This window comes from Gopherus flavomarginatus, chromosome 1 (assembly GCF_025201925.1).
Source record: "Gopherus flavomarginatus isolate rGopFla2 chromosome 1, rGopFla2.mat.asm, whole genome shotgun sequence".
NCBI lineage: Eukaryota > Metazoa > Chordata > Testudines > Testudinidae > Gopherus > Gopherus flavomarginatus.
The window spans coordinates 164734581-164751369 of NC_066617.1; the positions used below are offsets into that span (position 1 = coordinate 164734581).

Below are 16789 nucleotides of genomic sequence, written 5' to 3' on the forward strand. Positions count from 1 at the left end.
CAATGAATGTCTGGTTGCTGTGTTAGACCTAGCCTAATACTCGCCAAACCCTTGTAACATGTGCAAATACTTCTATCTACTTCTGTACTTTATGTAGCTGTAACACATGCAGGTACTACTGTCACTTTAATTCTTTGTTACATGTAGCTGTTCTACTGCAAAGTATTCTTGCCTCTGTTACTAATAATTCGTTGTATTAAAACTGATGATTTTTTTTAAAAAATCCCCATTTTCTTCTCTTGCTGTCAGTTTAGTATCTGGATTTTCCTCAGTCCAGGTAATGAAGACAGTGAAGACAGTTTTGCTTTCAGACCTTTAGTGTATGCTTTCAGAAGAGTTGTTTCAACTGGGACCCTTTTAATGGAAAAATCAAAAACGCAATCCTCTTGATCAGTTCAGGCTTCTGTAATGTAACTTCCTTACATATTTTGTACTTCACGTAAGAGATCCTTGTTTGTAGACCACTTTATAGCATTCTTCATTCATGAACTGAATTTTCTTGCCCCTGTGAAGTAAATATTATGGTGTTGTCTATGTTTTAGCTAAGTTTTTGTAACATTGCCCATCACTGTGATTGAGAATATAGAGACAGAAACTGAGGCAGAGGGCGGTGAAGTGACTTGTCTAAGTTTACTGAGTTGGTCACTTGCTGTGCTAGAAATAGAGCCCAGGAGTTCTAACTCCAAATTTCCCCTTCTAACCACTGTAACACAATGTATTAAAGTATCTAGACTATTTCCACTGGTACCAGATGACAGAACAAGGAGTAATGGTCTCAAGTTGCAGTGGGATAGGTTTAGGTTGGATATTACGAAAAACTTTTTCACTAGGAGGGTGGTGAAGCACTGGAATGGGTTACCTAAGGAGGTGGTGGAATCTCCTTCCTTAGAGGTGTTTTAGGTAAGCCCTGGCTGGTAAGATTTAGTTGGGAATTGATCCTGCTTTGAGCAAGGGGTTGGACTAGATGACCTCCTGAGGTCCCTTCCAACCCTGATATTCTATGATTCTCAGACACGTGCTGTTCATCATCCTTGCACTTTGAATAGCTTGTTGTGAGAGACTAGAATGCTACAAAACAGCAACTGAAAATCAAGTGAATGGTGTGTATGTTCTTGCTATGTGCTACACAGGCTCTGACAAGATAGCTTGAACAGCAGACTTTGATTGAACTGCTGAAGAAGACCACACTCTGTTCAGTGGTGAAGGTGCTAGGCCAAGTTTATTGCCAGCAAAGCACAGTATTAATTCCCTATATGTGCTACAGGTAAACTTAATAAATGTTTGCCCATGACAGTGAACCAGCAGCTGGACAAAGGATTAAAGTGACGCATTCCAGGATTTATAGACTGAAACAAGCCTTCTGGGATAAACAACTTGCATATCACCTTACATGTTTCATGACATTTAGTAGCTGCCCTGTACCTTTCTCCTGATATTTCAGACAAAACATCACTAGTCATTACTTCTGTCAAACCATCTTATCTGCTAGATTGAGGTGTTCTTGTCCTAGCCTGCTGAAATGTATTTACATAATCAGTGTATTTTAGCAATGCTAGCAATACTGGCGTCGAGTTCATGTACCGAACAGTGAACTTGCAGGCAAGTATCTCCTTTTGAGAGGGCCTCACTTTTGCTCAAAGCATAGCTTTTGCTGACTTTGTTTCAAGCCTTGTACCAGGCCTCTGCTTCAGGCTCTTTCTACTACAGATGGATGGAATTTTCAAAATACCCACTAGGAATGCAGCATAATGTAGCCTTGCCTTCTAAAGACGCTAAGCTTTTTACACTTCACTAGGTTGACAGGGGATCCAGGCTGTTCTGTTTTTGGTTCCACCCACTCTCAGGATCCCAGACTTCTATGATGCACCTTGGGAACGAGGTCTAAGGTCGTTGCATTCTGAGACTTTGATACGGTAACACAATGCACTGCCACAAAGTCTTCAGATTTATTATCCCAAACTCTTAAAAGGAGAATCTTCATTGGCATTCAGTGTTGATATTCTATTGTCTCGCAGTGGTACCACAAGAGTTTTGCCTGTCTCATCTGAATCATGCACTTAATTTATATTTTTTCCTTCATCTTTGGAGCAGGGGACGAGAGAGACTAGATTGCTGATATGGACAAGACTTTGCTTTTTCCAGCTTCCTTGTTAGAAGGTGACAATTTGGACATTCTCAGACTTTGTCTGGGCCCCATGCAGTGCATCTATGGCAATTAACTCTGGCAGTGGAAGCAGTAGAACGTATGTTTAATTGAAGACTGAATGATGTTGGAGGATTGAACAGCAAGGAATTGTAGCCCAGAGTCAGAGTACTGGTTGAAAAGAGGCCTGAGACTTGATAATGAAATCTGAGGGCTGTTCAGTGCAGTAGGAAGGAAATCCACCTCAGATATTACAGAGATGGGTGATACATCCCAAATATGGATAACTACTGGTTCTCTCATTCTTCAGTAGTCTTAAAATTCTGGTGGGAAACGTCTGGTCTTTCAGTGCTGATGTTATTTCTTCTGGAGTCTAAAACTTTCTGTGCGTTCTGGGTTTACATGAGCATGAATTACACCTGTTTTTTACACTTAACAAACTTTCTAGATGTCTGTCCGAATGCAAAGGTAAACTGTTATCTATAAGATTTCAGTGTACCTTATCCAAACTGAGAACAAGTTAATGAAAACAGCATGAGAAAATTCAAGAAACTCAAAACTATTTGCACGTGGCGCACAATAAAGGAATGGCTAAATACCAAAAAAAGCAAATAATAAAATATCTCTACAAAATGGGTCCAAGGCACATTGGCAGTGGGAACAATCATTCTTCGTTACTGAACTTCTGTGCTTTTTGTAATCTCAAACTGATGCATTATGTTAATATTTTTTCGTTTAGTACTTGGTGCAGTTACAGAAATCATGGCTGAGAGTACCTGGTTCTAATCGGCTTTCTGCCTCTTAAGCAAGTATAGCACTGATCACAGGAGCTCTCCTATTAGCCAACTGAACTATTAATAATTGCAGAAAAATATGCTATGGTTATGTGGCAGTTCTGATAACCTCTTGGATTCTGCAAACAACTGCTTCCTTGCTAATGTTCTGTGCTATAGAAAATGGCTGCAGGCTGGCTACAAACTAGAGTACTGACCCCACAGCTTCCTTCAAGCTGGTGCACAGAGCTACCTAGAGCAGAGGTTCTCAAACATCATTGCACCATGACCCCCTTCTGAGAACAAAAATTACTACATGAGCCCAGTAGCGGGGACTGACACCTGAGCCCCACCACACTGGGTGAAGGAACCAAAGCCTGAGGCCCACTGCCATGAGGTGATGTGGGGGACCAAAGCCCAAAGGCTTCAGCCCCAGGCAAGGGGCCTGTAACCTGAGGCCCACCACTCAGGGCTGAAGTCCTCAGACTTCAGCCCTGGACCCCAGCAAGTCTCAGCCAGCTCTGGAAACCCCATTAAAATGGGGTCACAACCCACAGTTTGAGAATCACTGACCTAGAGAGAGAGAGAGAGAGTTGCAGGATCAGAGCCTAGCAGAGTTTCTTCAGCTTTGGAGAATGGGATTCAAATGTCAACAGAGATGTAAATGTTTCTGAATTGTCTTTATTCTAGGAGTCAAAGTTTAAAGAAACTGGAGTCATCACTCCTGAAGAGGTGAGTGTTCAGACTTATGAAATGTACTTAAAGAAGCTATTAAAATAGTAATAACTTGTGGTAAAAGTTGCCATAACATTATAATCAATCTTAAATTGACTCTTGCAACCGCTAACTTAGTGAAAATTTGAGGATGTGATTACTACTCCTACTACACCTCTACCCCGAAATAACGTGACCCGATATAACACGGTAAAGCAGCTCCCAGGGGGGCTGGGCTGCGCGCTCCAGCAGATCAAAGCAAGTTGGATATAACATGGTTTTACCTATAATGCGGTATAATTTTTTTGGCCCCCGAGGACAGTGTTATATCGGGGTAGAGCTGTATGTGCGAAGTATTTCTGCTGTTGCAGTCTGTCAGTAACAGAATTCCTCTTGGAATGGAGTTTGGAGCGCAAGCCCTAGGCATCCTAATATAGGCTGAGGGAGAACCCACCCTTCTCTGAACATTGTTTAGATCAGGGGTGGGCATACTACTGCCTGCGGGCCGGATTTGGCCCCTTAGGGCTTTGGATCCTGCCTGTGGCGCCGCCGGCACCATGTCCGTGCGCGCCACTGTAACCCCGGAGCCACTTGAGGTAAGTGATGCCAGGCCGGAGCCTGAACCCCTCCTGTACCCTACCCTCCAACTCCCTGTCCTGAGATCCCTGCCTGCACCTTGCATGCCTCCTGCACCCCAACTCCCTGTCCTGAGCCCCCGCCTGCACCCCTCCTGCACCCCACTCCCTTGCCCTGAGCCCCCTGCTGCATCCTGCACCCCTGTGCACCCCAATCCCCTGCCCTGAGCCCCCTTGTATACCCCACACCCCTCCTGCACCCCACCCCCTGCCCTGGCCCTGCATATCATTTCCCCACCTGGATGTGACCCTCGGCCCAAAAAGTTTGCCCATCCCTGGTTTAGATGGTTTGGTTTTCCTGGGTCAGCAGCTCCATTCTGCATTGAAGTCAAAGCAGGAAAGAGTTCATTGGACTGAGAACTCCTCCTCCCTTAAGCAATCCAGGGACCTCCCAAGCTTGCTTAAAGCAGCCCCTGCTTTCCATCATCTGTTTTGTTCCCCTGCTGCTGAGTGTGTGGTGGGGTCACAACATATTGTTGGCCATCTGCCATGCACAAGCATTTTTCTGTACTCCTCTATAGGCTGCCCCTAGCTTGGCCATGTTTCCAGTAAGTAGTAGCAGCTTACAAAGGAGTCTATTGTAAAAGGAAACAAGGATTACAAATTCCTATCCAGTTTCTTCTCTGTATTGAATGCAATGGTGTTTTTTAGTTTTCTTCTTTACATGAGGATGGTAAGGGCTAGCATTTGAAAGCTGTTGTCTCTGAAACTGTTTACTCAGAGACTACAAAAGAGTAAAATGGAAGCAGGGAGGGTGAAGGAGAGAGGTAAGGTAAAGACAAATGCAGAGAAGGAAGGAGACAGAATCAGACAAAAATGAAGATAGTGGTGGCGAGACAGACAAATAACATAGGAAGATACATGAGGCAGAAATATTATACCTATATTGGCATCTGAAACATTTCTACAGAGCTACACTATATGCCAGAGGAGATCATTTTTGCTAGCCTACTGGAGTACTACAGAATTAACCAATTTTTAGTGCTAAACAATCTTTTGAGGTAGCTTTTGTGTATTTTCTTCTAACTTCATGGTGACCACCAAAAAAAAATTCTAGATAACTGTGAACCACTGACACTTAGCCCCATCATCTGTGGCGAAAAGCTGCACAGGGATATCTAATTAGAAGGGGTTTTCCTTTTGGGTCAACTGGCTATATGCACTGTGGAGGGCGTTTTTGCCGTTTGCAGCATCAGAGATAAATCCATGCCAGAGGCAGGATCTTAGATTTAATGAACCACTGGTGTCATATATTATGGCATACGTTCTCCTTGCAGGATGTGAGGAGACTGCCTGTCCTCTAGACTCAAGGGTAGTGATTCCCAAGAGATTGAGAGCACGTGTGCTCTCCATGTATCTTGGCAATTTGCTTTCAAAGAGTTACGGCTTTTTATTCCAACTCTGCATTGGTGGGTTCCCTGACTGGGTAGCCTTTCTGCCACAAGTATGTTGTATCAGTTGGACCCCTGGTTCTGACTTTATCTTCATAAACATGACCCATGTTGTTAATTTTATTTTAGACTCAGAGCTGTTCTGTGTATCTTAATCTGTGAAAGTGTCTCTTTATTAGGCAACATTGTGTCTTAAGAGTCCCATAAAGTATCTTCAAATGTATTGTGTTAACCTCAATCTTTAGCTCCATGGAGGAACTGATTTTCGGTTGGTTCTTTGTTTGACCATTTGGTAGGTTTCCATGGCTGAGTTTATTTTCTGCAGGGGGATGAAAAGGGAGAGTGCAGGTAGGTCAAAAAGAACCAGTGAAAGACCGGCTTTAACAGGGTGTCTCCTCTCTGTGGAAACAGACCATAGTAAAGCAGATGGTCAGAGGAGTAAAGTAGTGAATCATTGCACCAAGGTTGGGTGCCTTGACCAATATGGGGTAGGATTTTTAAGGGTCCAGCTGCCATTTGTGCTTCTGAAAAATCTTCCTCCACTATGCCTAATCGTTCTAGGAGCTGTAGCTCTTGCCCTGTTATACAGTTATCATTAAAGAGAGATTCTGTCAGGTGTGTAAGAGGAGGCTGTCTTTTTAATGGTAGCGCTCATATGTTCTCTTTGAGTGTGTCAGTGAACTGTAATATACACAAGCAATGAAGGGGTACCTACTGCCAGATAACGCTTGTTTTGCTGGCCCACAAACTTGTACCGCTTTGCTAATGCATTTCAATTCCATACTTGCATATTTTTTTTCTTTTGTTCCAGTCTTTTTGGTCTCTGAAATGCTGATTGTAGATTGTGATTAATTCTATGGCAGTTATGTGATTTGATCCTATGGTCTAAAGCTAGGTCTAATAATATCTCTTGAGGTGGCTAGCTAGCTAATTTACCCACTGTATCACCTGGCTAAACTCCTGTCCTGCCTCTTCTTGTTTCTAGTATATTGATAGATATTTGAATTCATTTTAACACTTTTTTTGGATGTCACATGAGTATTCTGTTAAATCCTTGCTAGTAACATTTCAAAAGGACACCACCAGACTTAATTTTATAAAATTTTAAGTGTATGCTTACTGAAAACTATTTGTATTAACATATTTAAGGATGTTTAAGTTAAACATTTTCTTGCAGTACTGTGAACACAAACCTTTGTTCATAGGACTACTGCATGGAAATCAAAGTGAAACTGACTGGCTTAGTTTCACTGTAAAACTGAAGGATGAAAAACAAATGAGATTTAAAATTCATTTTAGTAATTTACAGGGTTAACCCAGGTAAGAAAACACTTTAAAATGACATCTTATGTTGACGATGTCATTTTAAAATGGTTAGGATGTACCTATTTTCCCCATTTCTACAAACAATCCATTCATGTGTTTTAAACAAGTACAGGATTTTAAAGAATGCTGCAGTTTTCTACATTATACAGAGTGTTTTCATGTATGAGTGAATGATTTTATAGGTCTTCCCTGTTTTGTTTTTTTTTTTAAATTTTAAACTGTTTTTCCCCATTACGGTGAAACATCTCTTTTGATAGAGGTCAGTCTCCAGACACTTTCCTAGGAAGAGGAAATTACTTTTCCATGGAGTAAATCTATTATCCATACTGAACAAACATTGTGATATTTTTGTTATGCTGACTTGCATTGTTTTTGGAGCACATGGAGAGAAAATGGTTGGCCAATCTATACTATAGCCTGTAAAGCCATTCTGCAATGAGTTTGTCAGCTGACTAGCATGTTACTGTGAAGTAGTATTTTAAAATGGGGAAGCAGCTGGAACAACAGATGTGTAAGTCATTTGCAAAACTAATAACATTGTAAAGAACAAGCAAAACAAATTCACTATGGCTTTAAAACTTCAGCTGTTCCTTCCCATTATGAATAGAATAAAGGGACAAACAAATGACTGCATGAGACTGCATTAATATTCACTCTATGTAGCTCTTAAATTCTTCTGTTTTTTAAAAATATACTAGAAACATAATTAAGAAATTTATTTACCTCAGTTACTATTTATAGTTTATTAAGAGTTTTTAAAATCTAACTCTTCAGGACAGGGACCTATTTTCATATGTTTTCACAGCACCTAGCACACTTTTTGATATCCATTCATAATTGGCATCTTTGGGCACTGCCATGCTATAATACTTGTATCCGCTTACTTGCATTTCTCTCGACTTCAGCAATGAATAAGTGATGTCCGTTTCACTTTCAGTTTCTTCATTTTACAGTGTTTGGCTTTGAACGCTGCAGGGAAATGTTTTTAAGAACTTATAGTTAAAATTTGAGAATGGGGAAATACTTCCATTTGGGTTTTTTAAAGAAGAAAAGCTTTCACAAAAATTAAATGTCAATCCAAATTCTACTTGCCTGTATTGCTAACTGTAACAAGAATTTATTTAATAAAGCAGTCTTGTCAAATCCTGATATAGGCGAGAGTAAATTTCCCCATGGGCAAATAAAACTAGCTTTTTTTCATTGCTGTCTTCATGATGGAGTGAACAAGTGTCAGGGTTTTCTCCCCACCCAAACTTTAGGGAACAGACGTGGGGACCTGCGTGAAGACCCCCTAAGCTTATTTTTACCAGCTTAGGTTAAAAACTCCCCTATTCCTTGGATTAAGTGATGCTGCCACCACCAAGTGATTTAAACAAATGTTTAGGGAGGGCCACTTGGAGCCCTACCTTCCCCAAATATCCCCCCAAACCCCCTATGCCCCTTTTCCTGGGCAGGCTTGAGAATAATCTCCCAAGCCCCGACACCCCCTTTCCTGGGGAGAGTTGAGAATAATATCCTCACAGATTGGTACTGGTGAACACAGACCCAAACTGTTGGATCTTAAAACGATGAAAAATCAATCAGGTTCTTCAAAGAAGAATTTTAATTAAATAAAAGGTAAAAGAATTACCTCTGTAAAATCAGGATGGTAAGTACTTTACAGAATAACAAAAGACTCAAGAACATAGAGGATTTCCTCTCTAGGCAAAACCTTAGTTACAAATCCAGGGATAAACCTGCCTCTAGACAAGGAAAATTACAAGCCAGAATAAAAGTAAGCTAACACATTCCCTTATTATTACTTACTAATTCTAATGCAGTTGGATTTCTTGCCTTCTTGATCTGTCTCCGGCAAGCACACAGAACAGACAAAACAAAGCCTTTTCCCCCTCCCCAGATTTGAAAGTGTCTTGTCTCCTTATTGATCCTTTTGGTCAGGTGTCAGCCAGGTTACCTGAGCTTCTTACCCCTTTATAGGTAAAAGGATTTTGTGCCTCTGGCCAGGAGGGATTTTATAGTACTGTATACAGAAAGGTGGTTACCCTTCCCTTCATATTTATGACAACTAGTATATTTTAAATGTACTAGCCTGGTAAATGTTGATAAACCTTTTTGGGTTTGCCATAAGGTATAGAGAAAACTCTTAGAAGTTCTGTCCATCTTTGCAGTTATGACTGTCTTTACTGCATGGTTCCTTGAGATGAAAGAAATCAGTCAGTGTCTACACCAGCTGGAGGAAACAAATGCTTTTTCTTTTCACTGGATCTCTAAAGCATAAAGTGCTATGAAGATTACATGGAACACACTTACAAAAATGTGATCTCTGTACAACTGAAATGTTAATACTGTTCAAGTTCATAAGAGTTTCCTTATACTACGTACGCATTTCACCTTTTTTCTTTGTGCCCAAACAGTTTGTGGCAGCTGGAGACCATTTAGTTCACCACTGTCCTACTTGGCAATGGTAAGTAAAAGAGAACAAGGCACAAAGAGCTAGAGGTGCGGAAAGCTAGAGGAACAGCACATTTTTGTCATATTACATTTGCATCAGATGCAAAAATGTATGGTATATCTCAGCTAATGCAGATGAGAACTAAATCTAGACGTGAACTCTGGCCATAGATCCCATGCCATTGATATCTTTGTCATGATCCAAATTACAGTCACTTTTGTGGGGGAGGCTTTTGTATCAGCTACCATTTGTAGCTGCAGTTAGGATGGTTTCTTCTGAGGTGGTGTAGAAAACAGACCACTCTGGTATGAATACTTTGAATTTCCAATGGTAATACAGGCTCATTCTCCCTTGGGCCTTTCTTGGCCCCATTGGTTATGGGGAATCTGAAATCTTGAGACCATGTTCTCTGTCATGGTGGCAGAGAGTCACTGAACTTACTAACTACAAGGGGCTACTTGTGAAGTCATTGCCTTGTTGTAACCTACATATTAAAAACAATAGCTTACACTACTTACATTTGATCTTGAGTCCATATCCAGCTGAGTTATAGATTAGAAAATGCTGGTCTATCTCTGAATATGCATGCCATAGTCACTCTGAGAAGGCTTTTTTTTACCTCTCTGGAATGCAATGAGAATGTACAAAAAATGTATTCAGTACATTTTAACAGGGTCTTTCTTGCATCATAAAAATAAATCATGAAATGGTTAGTGGTTAGAACATAACATTAGTGTCTAGATTATTATTGTTCAAGCCAAAAACTAATGCATGTGGGCAATATACGATTAGTAGATTTAGATTTGTCAGCGTGGCAAGCGTCACAATAGATTGTGAGGTGATTCTGCTGAAAGCTTTCAAATATACTTCTTCCCAGCCCCTTCCTGCTCACACTTGGGCTCACCTCATTGGTCAGCTTGGTATGTTTCAAATTGCAAAGAGGTAGGTTGTTTTTGCAGTATATCTCAAGTTCTGCTACTACATATGTGGTGGTTAATAGTGTCAAATAGAAGCAGGAAGGTGGTATTTTTGTCTTCTGTCCACACAGACTGAAAATAGAAGTTTTCTTGTCTGCAGAACAAGTTTTCACTTTTTTGTGGTATGCTTTCTTTAAAGGGCTTCAGGAGAAGAATTAAAGGTCAAGGCTTATCTGCCAACAGACAAGCAGTTTTTGGTAACTAAAAATGGTAAGAATGACTCTTGGAGTTGAATGCAGTACAGCTCTTGTGAATGACTCGAGGGGAAAATAATTGTAGGCCTATTGGAACATGCTTGTGCACCCAAATTTTACCCTCTACATAAAATTGATAATGAATACTTACCTTCCCTTGTATCTTCTGCATTTTAATTTTGTGGTGACACAAGCAGTAGATTGTCTGAACTTGAGTATTCAGATCTCTTGTCTTACAGAATCTGTCATCACCAAGCATGAAGATGATAAATATATGCTTGGGGTCAGCATTGCAGCTTGCATTGTGAAATTGAAAACTTTAAGTCCAGAAACACTAAATAACTCTCCTTATCTTTCCTTGCTTGCTTCCTCTAATCCTCCACCTCCTCTCCCCCCGCCCTTCCACACACAATGGTTAGCAAGGGTGATATTTTAACTTAAAATTCTTCTTCCTTCACCCTCCCCAATACTGGATCTTCTGGTTCTTCCTGGCTTACTAAAGTTATTCCAAAATGCTTTACTTGGTAACACTCATACTTTTAATCTCATACAAACCATGTAACTCAGATCACCATATTAGTGAAACTGCAGAATTCTGCTGTGAAACAGGTCAGCTGATGGTCACAAAATTAAAGCATTGTATAATGGTAGTGCTGACTGCCCACTTGCTCTAAAAGAGGAAAGCTTGCATCTGAGCCAAAACTATGGGGGAAGCTTTCTTTTCACAAAAGAAACATTGTCTTTTGTCTCAAACTTTGGCATTTTTGTGATAGGCAATTGTAGTTTTTGCCAGCTAGAACTGAGGGGGCTATGTAATTGAAGGCCTGCGAGAAGGAATTATGGCCTCATGAGGTGGTATTCCGTGCTTTGACTTGACTTGCCCATTTTGGAGACTTGAAATCCTCAGTGGGCCAGTGGAATGTCCTGTGGTCTGCAGAGAAAGTAATTGAATTATTTACCACCCCACCCCAGTGCTGCCTACAGTTGCAATGAACTTGCTATGCAGGCAATAGCAATGACTGCATGGCTAAGTGATGTACTTGCAATTTCTGTGGGGTCTTCTGGTGCCCTTTCCCGGTCACTCTTCAGAGGAAGAAAATCCAGGATTCCATGTTTCTTGCACTCAGTTGTCTGGGACCATGATATACTGGTAACCTCTGACTTAAGTTAAATGCTTGCAGAAAAGATGCCACAGAGCACCCTACTAACCAGTTTCCAGGGGGATGTCCTCTAGTTTTCATTTTGACCCTGTCCCCATGCCCTGTTTTTTGTAGAAGGTCTACAGTCAGCTTATGACAAACTGATCTGTCAGTTACATGACTACTGCACTTTAAGGAGAAGTCTGCCCAGCAGATAACAAGTAAAAGTTGCATGTTCAAATTCAGCCAAGATCTGCACTAACTAAAAGCTGTTCAGTGACATGCATGAAACAAATGGATAGGTAGTTCCCAGATACGACCAAATGGTTCGCAGTCTCAGAAAATCTAGACTCAAACTCCCTTTTGACCCTTACAGGTCAGGATTGAGGCACAATGACAAGTGGCAGAAAAATATAAGATGATTGTGTGACCACTGCCTAGAACATACCAGCTCTTTAACTAGAGTCCAAGTATCCTCTTACCTTCCCCTGCACTAAATTCACACGAATAATTAAGGTTGGAAATCCTAAAAGATTAACCCAAATGTACTGAAATTGTATAATGTGAAGGTATTTTGTCTAAATTTGTATTTTTAACCTATTTTTTAAAAAAAAAAAAACAGAAAAAACAACCTTGTACCACAGAGAGCAAATAGGGGCTGGGGAAACGTATTCACTGCAGAATGCTTTGCAGAGTGAGTGTCTCTGCTCTGTCTAGTATCTGACTGCAGTTATTCTATTACTCGTAAGAGTTTGCTGATCTTTACAGTGCCATGCTACAAGCGGTGTAAACAGATGGAGTATTCAGATGAACTGGAAGCAATCATAGAAGAAGATGATGGTGATGGGGGATGGGTAGACACATTTCACAATGCAGGTACTGAAACGCTTGTTTTTAACTTTCCACTGCTAACTAATATTAAAGACCTTGACTCTTAATTTTAATTTCGAAATGTCTCTCATATGTGATGTGTCTTAATAGCCAGTTTGAGAGACCTGAGTTACATTCCCAGTTAAATACCTGTGTACTCTGTGTGACATTAGCAAGTTGCTTAGTCTGTGTCTGTTTCTGTCATGAAATGAAGTAATACCTCAGAAGTGTGGATTCTTAAGTCCTTTGAGAAGCACAATAGAGATGCATATTACTATATTTGGTAAGGTAAATATCCCACATGCAGGGGACCAAACTTGTTACTAAAGAGATACTGAGAGAAATAAAAGCACCATTCGCTTCACCTTATGTGAAGAATAATGGCATACTGACCTCCCTTGTCAGTGAGTTTAAGTATGAGATGTGCAACAGTTAAGTTTCTATCTTAGTTAAGCAATGACACAACTGTGATATTTCCCCACCTTAGATGAACCTTTGATCTCTAGTCCCAACAGCTCCGTGTTGCTAGAAGGTGCCTGTCTCCTTGGTATCTAAGGGCCCCCAGATAAATTGGTATGATAAAAGGAAACTAGTTAAATACAGAAAATTAAGTTAGTACTTTACATAAATTTGAAAGCTTTAGTCCTAGAAACAGACTTCTCTAAGTGGATGCCTTTGTCACTGTGAGAGAGATTCAAAAACTAAAAATAACCATTCATCTGATTCTACTGTGTAGTCAATCTAACTCCCAAGTGCCTAGCAAAATCTCTTCCATAGTATACTCCTTTCAGCTTTTCTTTTGAGTAGATGATTATTTTAACACAGCCTGAGAAGGCTGACCTTTAAATTCCAGGATGAAGGTGTTTGAGAATAGCCCTTAAAGGTAAGTTTCTCTCCTTTCTGTGTATCAAAAGTACTCAAAGCATTTTCACCCCTTGAGTAATGCAACATCTCTCAGTAGCTCTGTAGCCTTTCAGAGGCTTTCTAAGGGCTTGTCTACACTGGCACTTTATAGCTATGCAACTTTCTCGCTCAGGGGTGTGAAAAAAAACACCCCCTTGAGCACTGCAAGTTTCAGCGCTGTAAAGTGGCAATGTAAACAGTTCTCCCAGCACTGGTAGCCAGCACTGGTAGCTATTCCCCTCATGGAGCTGGGGTTTTTTTTTTTTTTTTTTTTTTGGTAGCTCTGGGACAGCTCTCTCCCCGCACTGGTGCCATGACTACACAGATGTTGTTAGTGAAGACGTGCTCTAAGAGAAACTACTCCTTAGTGTGATTGGAATACCTCAGAAGAAGTTAATTTCTTTATCCTGTGTCTGCTGATGTTTTAATTCTTATTTTTGTCACTATACATCTCTGTATTTTTGATTGGTCACTCCTGGTGATTTTTGGGAATTTCACTGATATTATGAACCAGTTCTGTAAACAAAAATATCTGACAGTGCTACAATATTAAAGAACTAAGAGTATCTTCAGTGCTGGCAGGAGAAACAATATGTAGGAGTGACTTCACCAGCCAGTTGAAATGATTGTTCCCAAACAGTGTTCATTTGCTGATGTGTTGCGTTGCTAGTATGCTGACTGTGCCTTTCCTGAGTGGTAAGGTATGCTGTCTACTAACAGTGCATTATCTTAGGAGAATACCTATATCTTTGAGGAAGTCATCTGAGATCCCTTTCCTCTTCAGTTGGTTAACTGGACCTGAGATTGTATCGAAACAAAGTGATGTAATATTACAGGACAGGGGAGAAGAACAGCAGTAAACAAGACGTAATAGAAGGATAAGTGGGACGGGTTGACAAGAAGTGGCAATGCATTGGGTGTTCCTTTTTCTGAATGACAGAGGCTTCGGCTATATTACAGCTTAAGTCAATGTAAGTAATGTCGCTCAGGGGTATGAATTAGCCAGCCCCTTGAGTGATATAAATGCTGATGCGGACAGCACTAAATTAAGTCAGCATATGTTGGCCAGAGAGCATCTCTCCACCAGCATAGCTACTACTGCTCCCAGGGCTGGCGTAGTTAAGCTGATGGGAGAGCTCCCTCCTGTTGCCTTAGAGCAGCTACACTAAAGTGTTTACATGGCACAAAGCTCTCTAGTGTAGCTACAGTATCAGGCTCTTCTCCTAATGCTTATTAATTGATAGTGGCAAGCTGCTACTTTTTAAATATAAGCTCCTTGGAACAGGGACATGTCAGTATTTATTTGAATTATTTTATACACTTATGGCACTATAGAAATAACATTTGGCTAAGAAGGAAGCATGTTCAACCACAGTCAAGGCTGCTACATGGACAGGATGCTTTGAATGAACAGTAGCTCTTGCCACATGCTCAAATTATTATTATTCTTGGAGTGCACCTTGCTTTCATGTGCTTGAGGTTACTATGTGTAAGATAGTGTTCATGAGTAGTACAGTGTGACTATTAGTCCGTCTAGATTTTTTTGCAGTGGTACGAGCTATCAGTCATCAGTTAAATTATTGCCCCCAACTCATTACTTGTGCAGAAACTCCTTAAGATTCCTCTATCAAAACTCTTGTCTCATGATAAGTCTTCCCTATATGATTAGTCTGTACTAGCCTACATAAGTCTCCCTGAGGGAGGGATAGTCTTTTCCAGCTCTGAATGACGTGTCCTGACAGATTCTAAAGTTATTTTATAAAAACGTAATTGAGCAATTTGTACCATCCTGGCAATAAAGAAACAGGCTCTTCTAATCTGGACTATTTTCAATGTTGATGTTCAATCAACAGGTATTGCAGGCGGGACAGAAACAGTTAAGGAGATCACACTGGAGAGCAAGGTATTTGTTAGCTTGTGAATATTGACTTATACTAGAAGGTTAAAGTACAATAGATGTCTGATAGTGTCCCTAAACAGCCATGTGAGCTAATTCTGTACATGAAAGACCAGTACAGAGGCCAGGAAATATGTGAAGGTGGGGTGAGCTATGAACTGAAATAGTAACCCATTATAATATCAGTGTGAGCATGTATCCCCTCCCATTATCATGGAATGAGGCACTGTTCGTCTGGAATATTTCCATTCAACATACACATTCACTAATATTCCACATACACCTATAAACTAGAAACCGATTTCACTCAACTTTGAGGTGAGCATGTGCAGAGCTATTAGAATGCTGACAAATTGTTAGATTTAAAAAAAAAGACTTATTATATGGTAAAATGGGGCTTATTCAACAAGTTTTTTATATAGTTTTAAGATCCTGGTCCCTTAAGGTAGGCTAGGGAAGGTACATCTTGATTTGGACAAGTCACATGTCCTGCCAAACTTCTGTCTCCAGTTGCTGAGGCACTAATGTAGCTAAATTCATTCTTTTTTCAGTGCGTTTTTATTAACTGCCACCATACTTCTCAAATCATCACAGGGCCGAGATGAAATCTGGAAAACTTCCAACTGCTCTCAGCTTCCTCTAAGGCTGAAGAGGCACTTAAGATAGCATGAACCTTTCCATTCTCAACAATAACATGTATATGTTTAAAAAGCATTATTGGGTGAAAGGCATCTGTAGAAATGCCTCTTAAAAAGGAACCTGACTAAAATGAAGCTGTGCCTCTGAGCTGCAATTGGAAGGCTTCTTTGAATCTAAAAGCAGTATAAATCTGGTGTGTGAAGTGTTTGGGGGCGGAATTGGTAAGGAGTGCAACAGACCACTTTAATTTGGTGGTCCCTCATGGTGCTTACAGACCTATTGTAGCTGACCAACAACATTGTCTTGTACAACAATATTTTTACAATGTTTATGGGGCCCAGGGCAAATACACACTTTCAAAGCAGAAATAAAAGCCCTTGGCATGCTTGTCACTTCGCAGTCTGAAAAAGCAGATATCTGCGCTGTACGTAATGCATTGTGTAACTGGCTCCACGTACGCAATGTGTGGCAAGGGTTTTGCCTTCATCAGAAGGGCCAAAAAAAAATCAGCTTTTTGCAGGATACTTGGTTTGATGGGCCGATGGGCCAATGGCCCAATACAACATGGCAAATCTTGGCGTTCCTGTGTAGTAATATTATTACAAGATTTGCTTTTATGTAGTGTCTTCAGTACACAGGTAGTGTATCCCAAAGCAGTTTATTATGCACTTAGCAAACTTGTATAGAACCTTTAATGTTAGAACCTGTTTTATATGGAAAGGGAAGTATGTTGGCC

The 16789-nt window shown here is 40.5% G+C and overlaps 1 protein-coding gene across 1 annotated transcript in view; it reads left to right on the forward strand.

Moving 5' to 3' along the window:
• The first annotated feature begins 1575 nt into the window (after positions 1 to 1575).
• Positions 1576 to 16789, forward strand: part of ATG3 (autophagy related 3) — a 33279-nt gene continuing 18065 nt past the window's right edge. Inside the window, exons 1-6 of the mRNA XM_050937023.1 lie at positions 1576 to 1599; positions 3607 to 3648; positions 9397 to 9446; positions 10551 to 10621; positions 12513 to 12620; positions 15371 to 15420. Coding sequence (XP_050792980.1) covers positions 1576 to 1599; positions 3607 to 3648; positions 9397 to 9446; positions 10551 to 10621; positions 12513 to 12620; positions 15371 to 15420 — 345 coding nt within the window. The remainder of the gene's footprint in view (positions 1600 to 3606; positions 3649 to 9396; positions 9447 to 10550; positions 10622 to 12512; positions 12621 to 15370; positions 15421 to 16789) is intronic.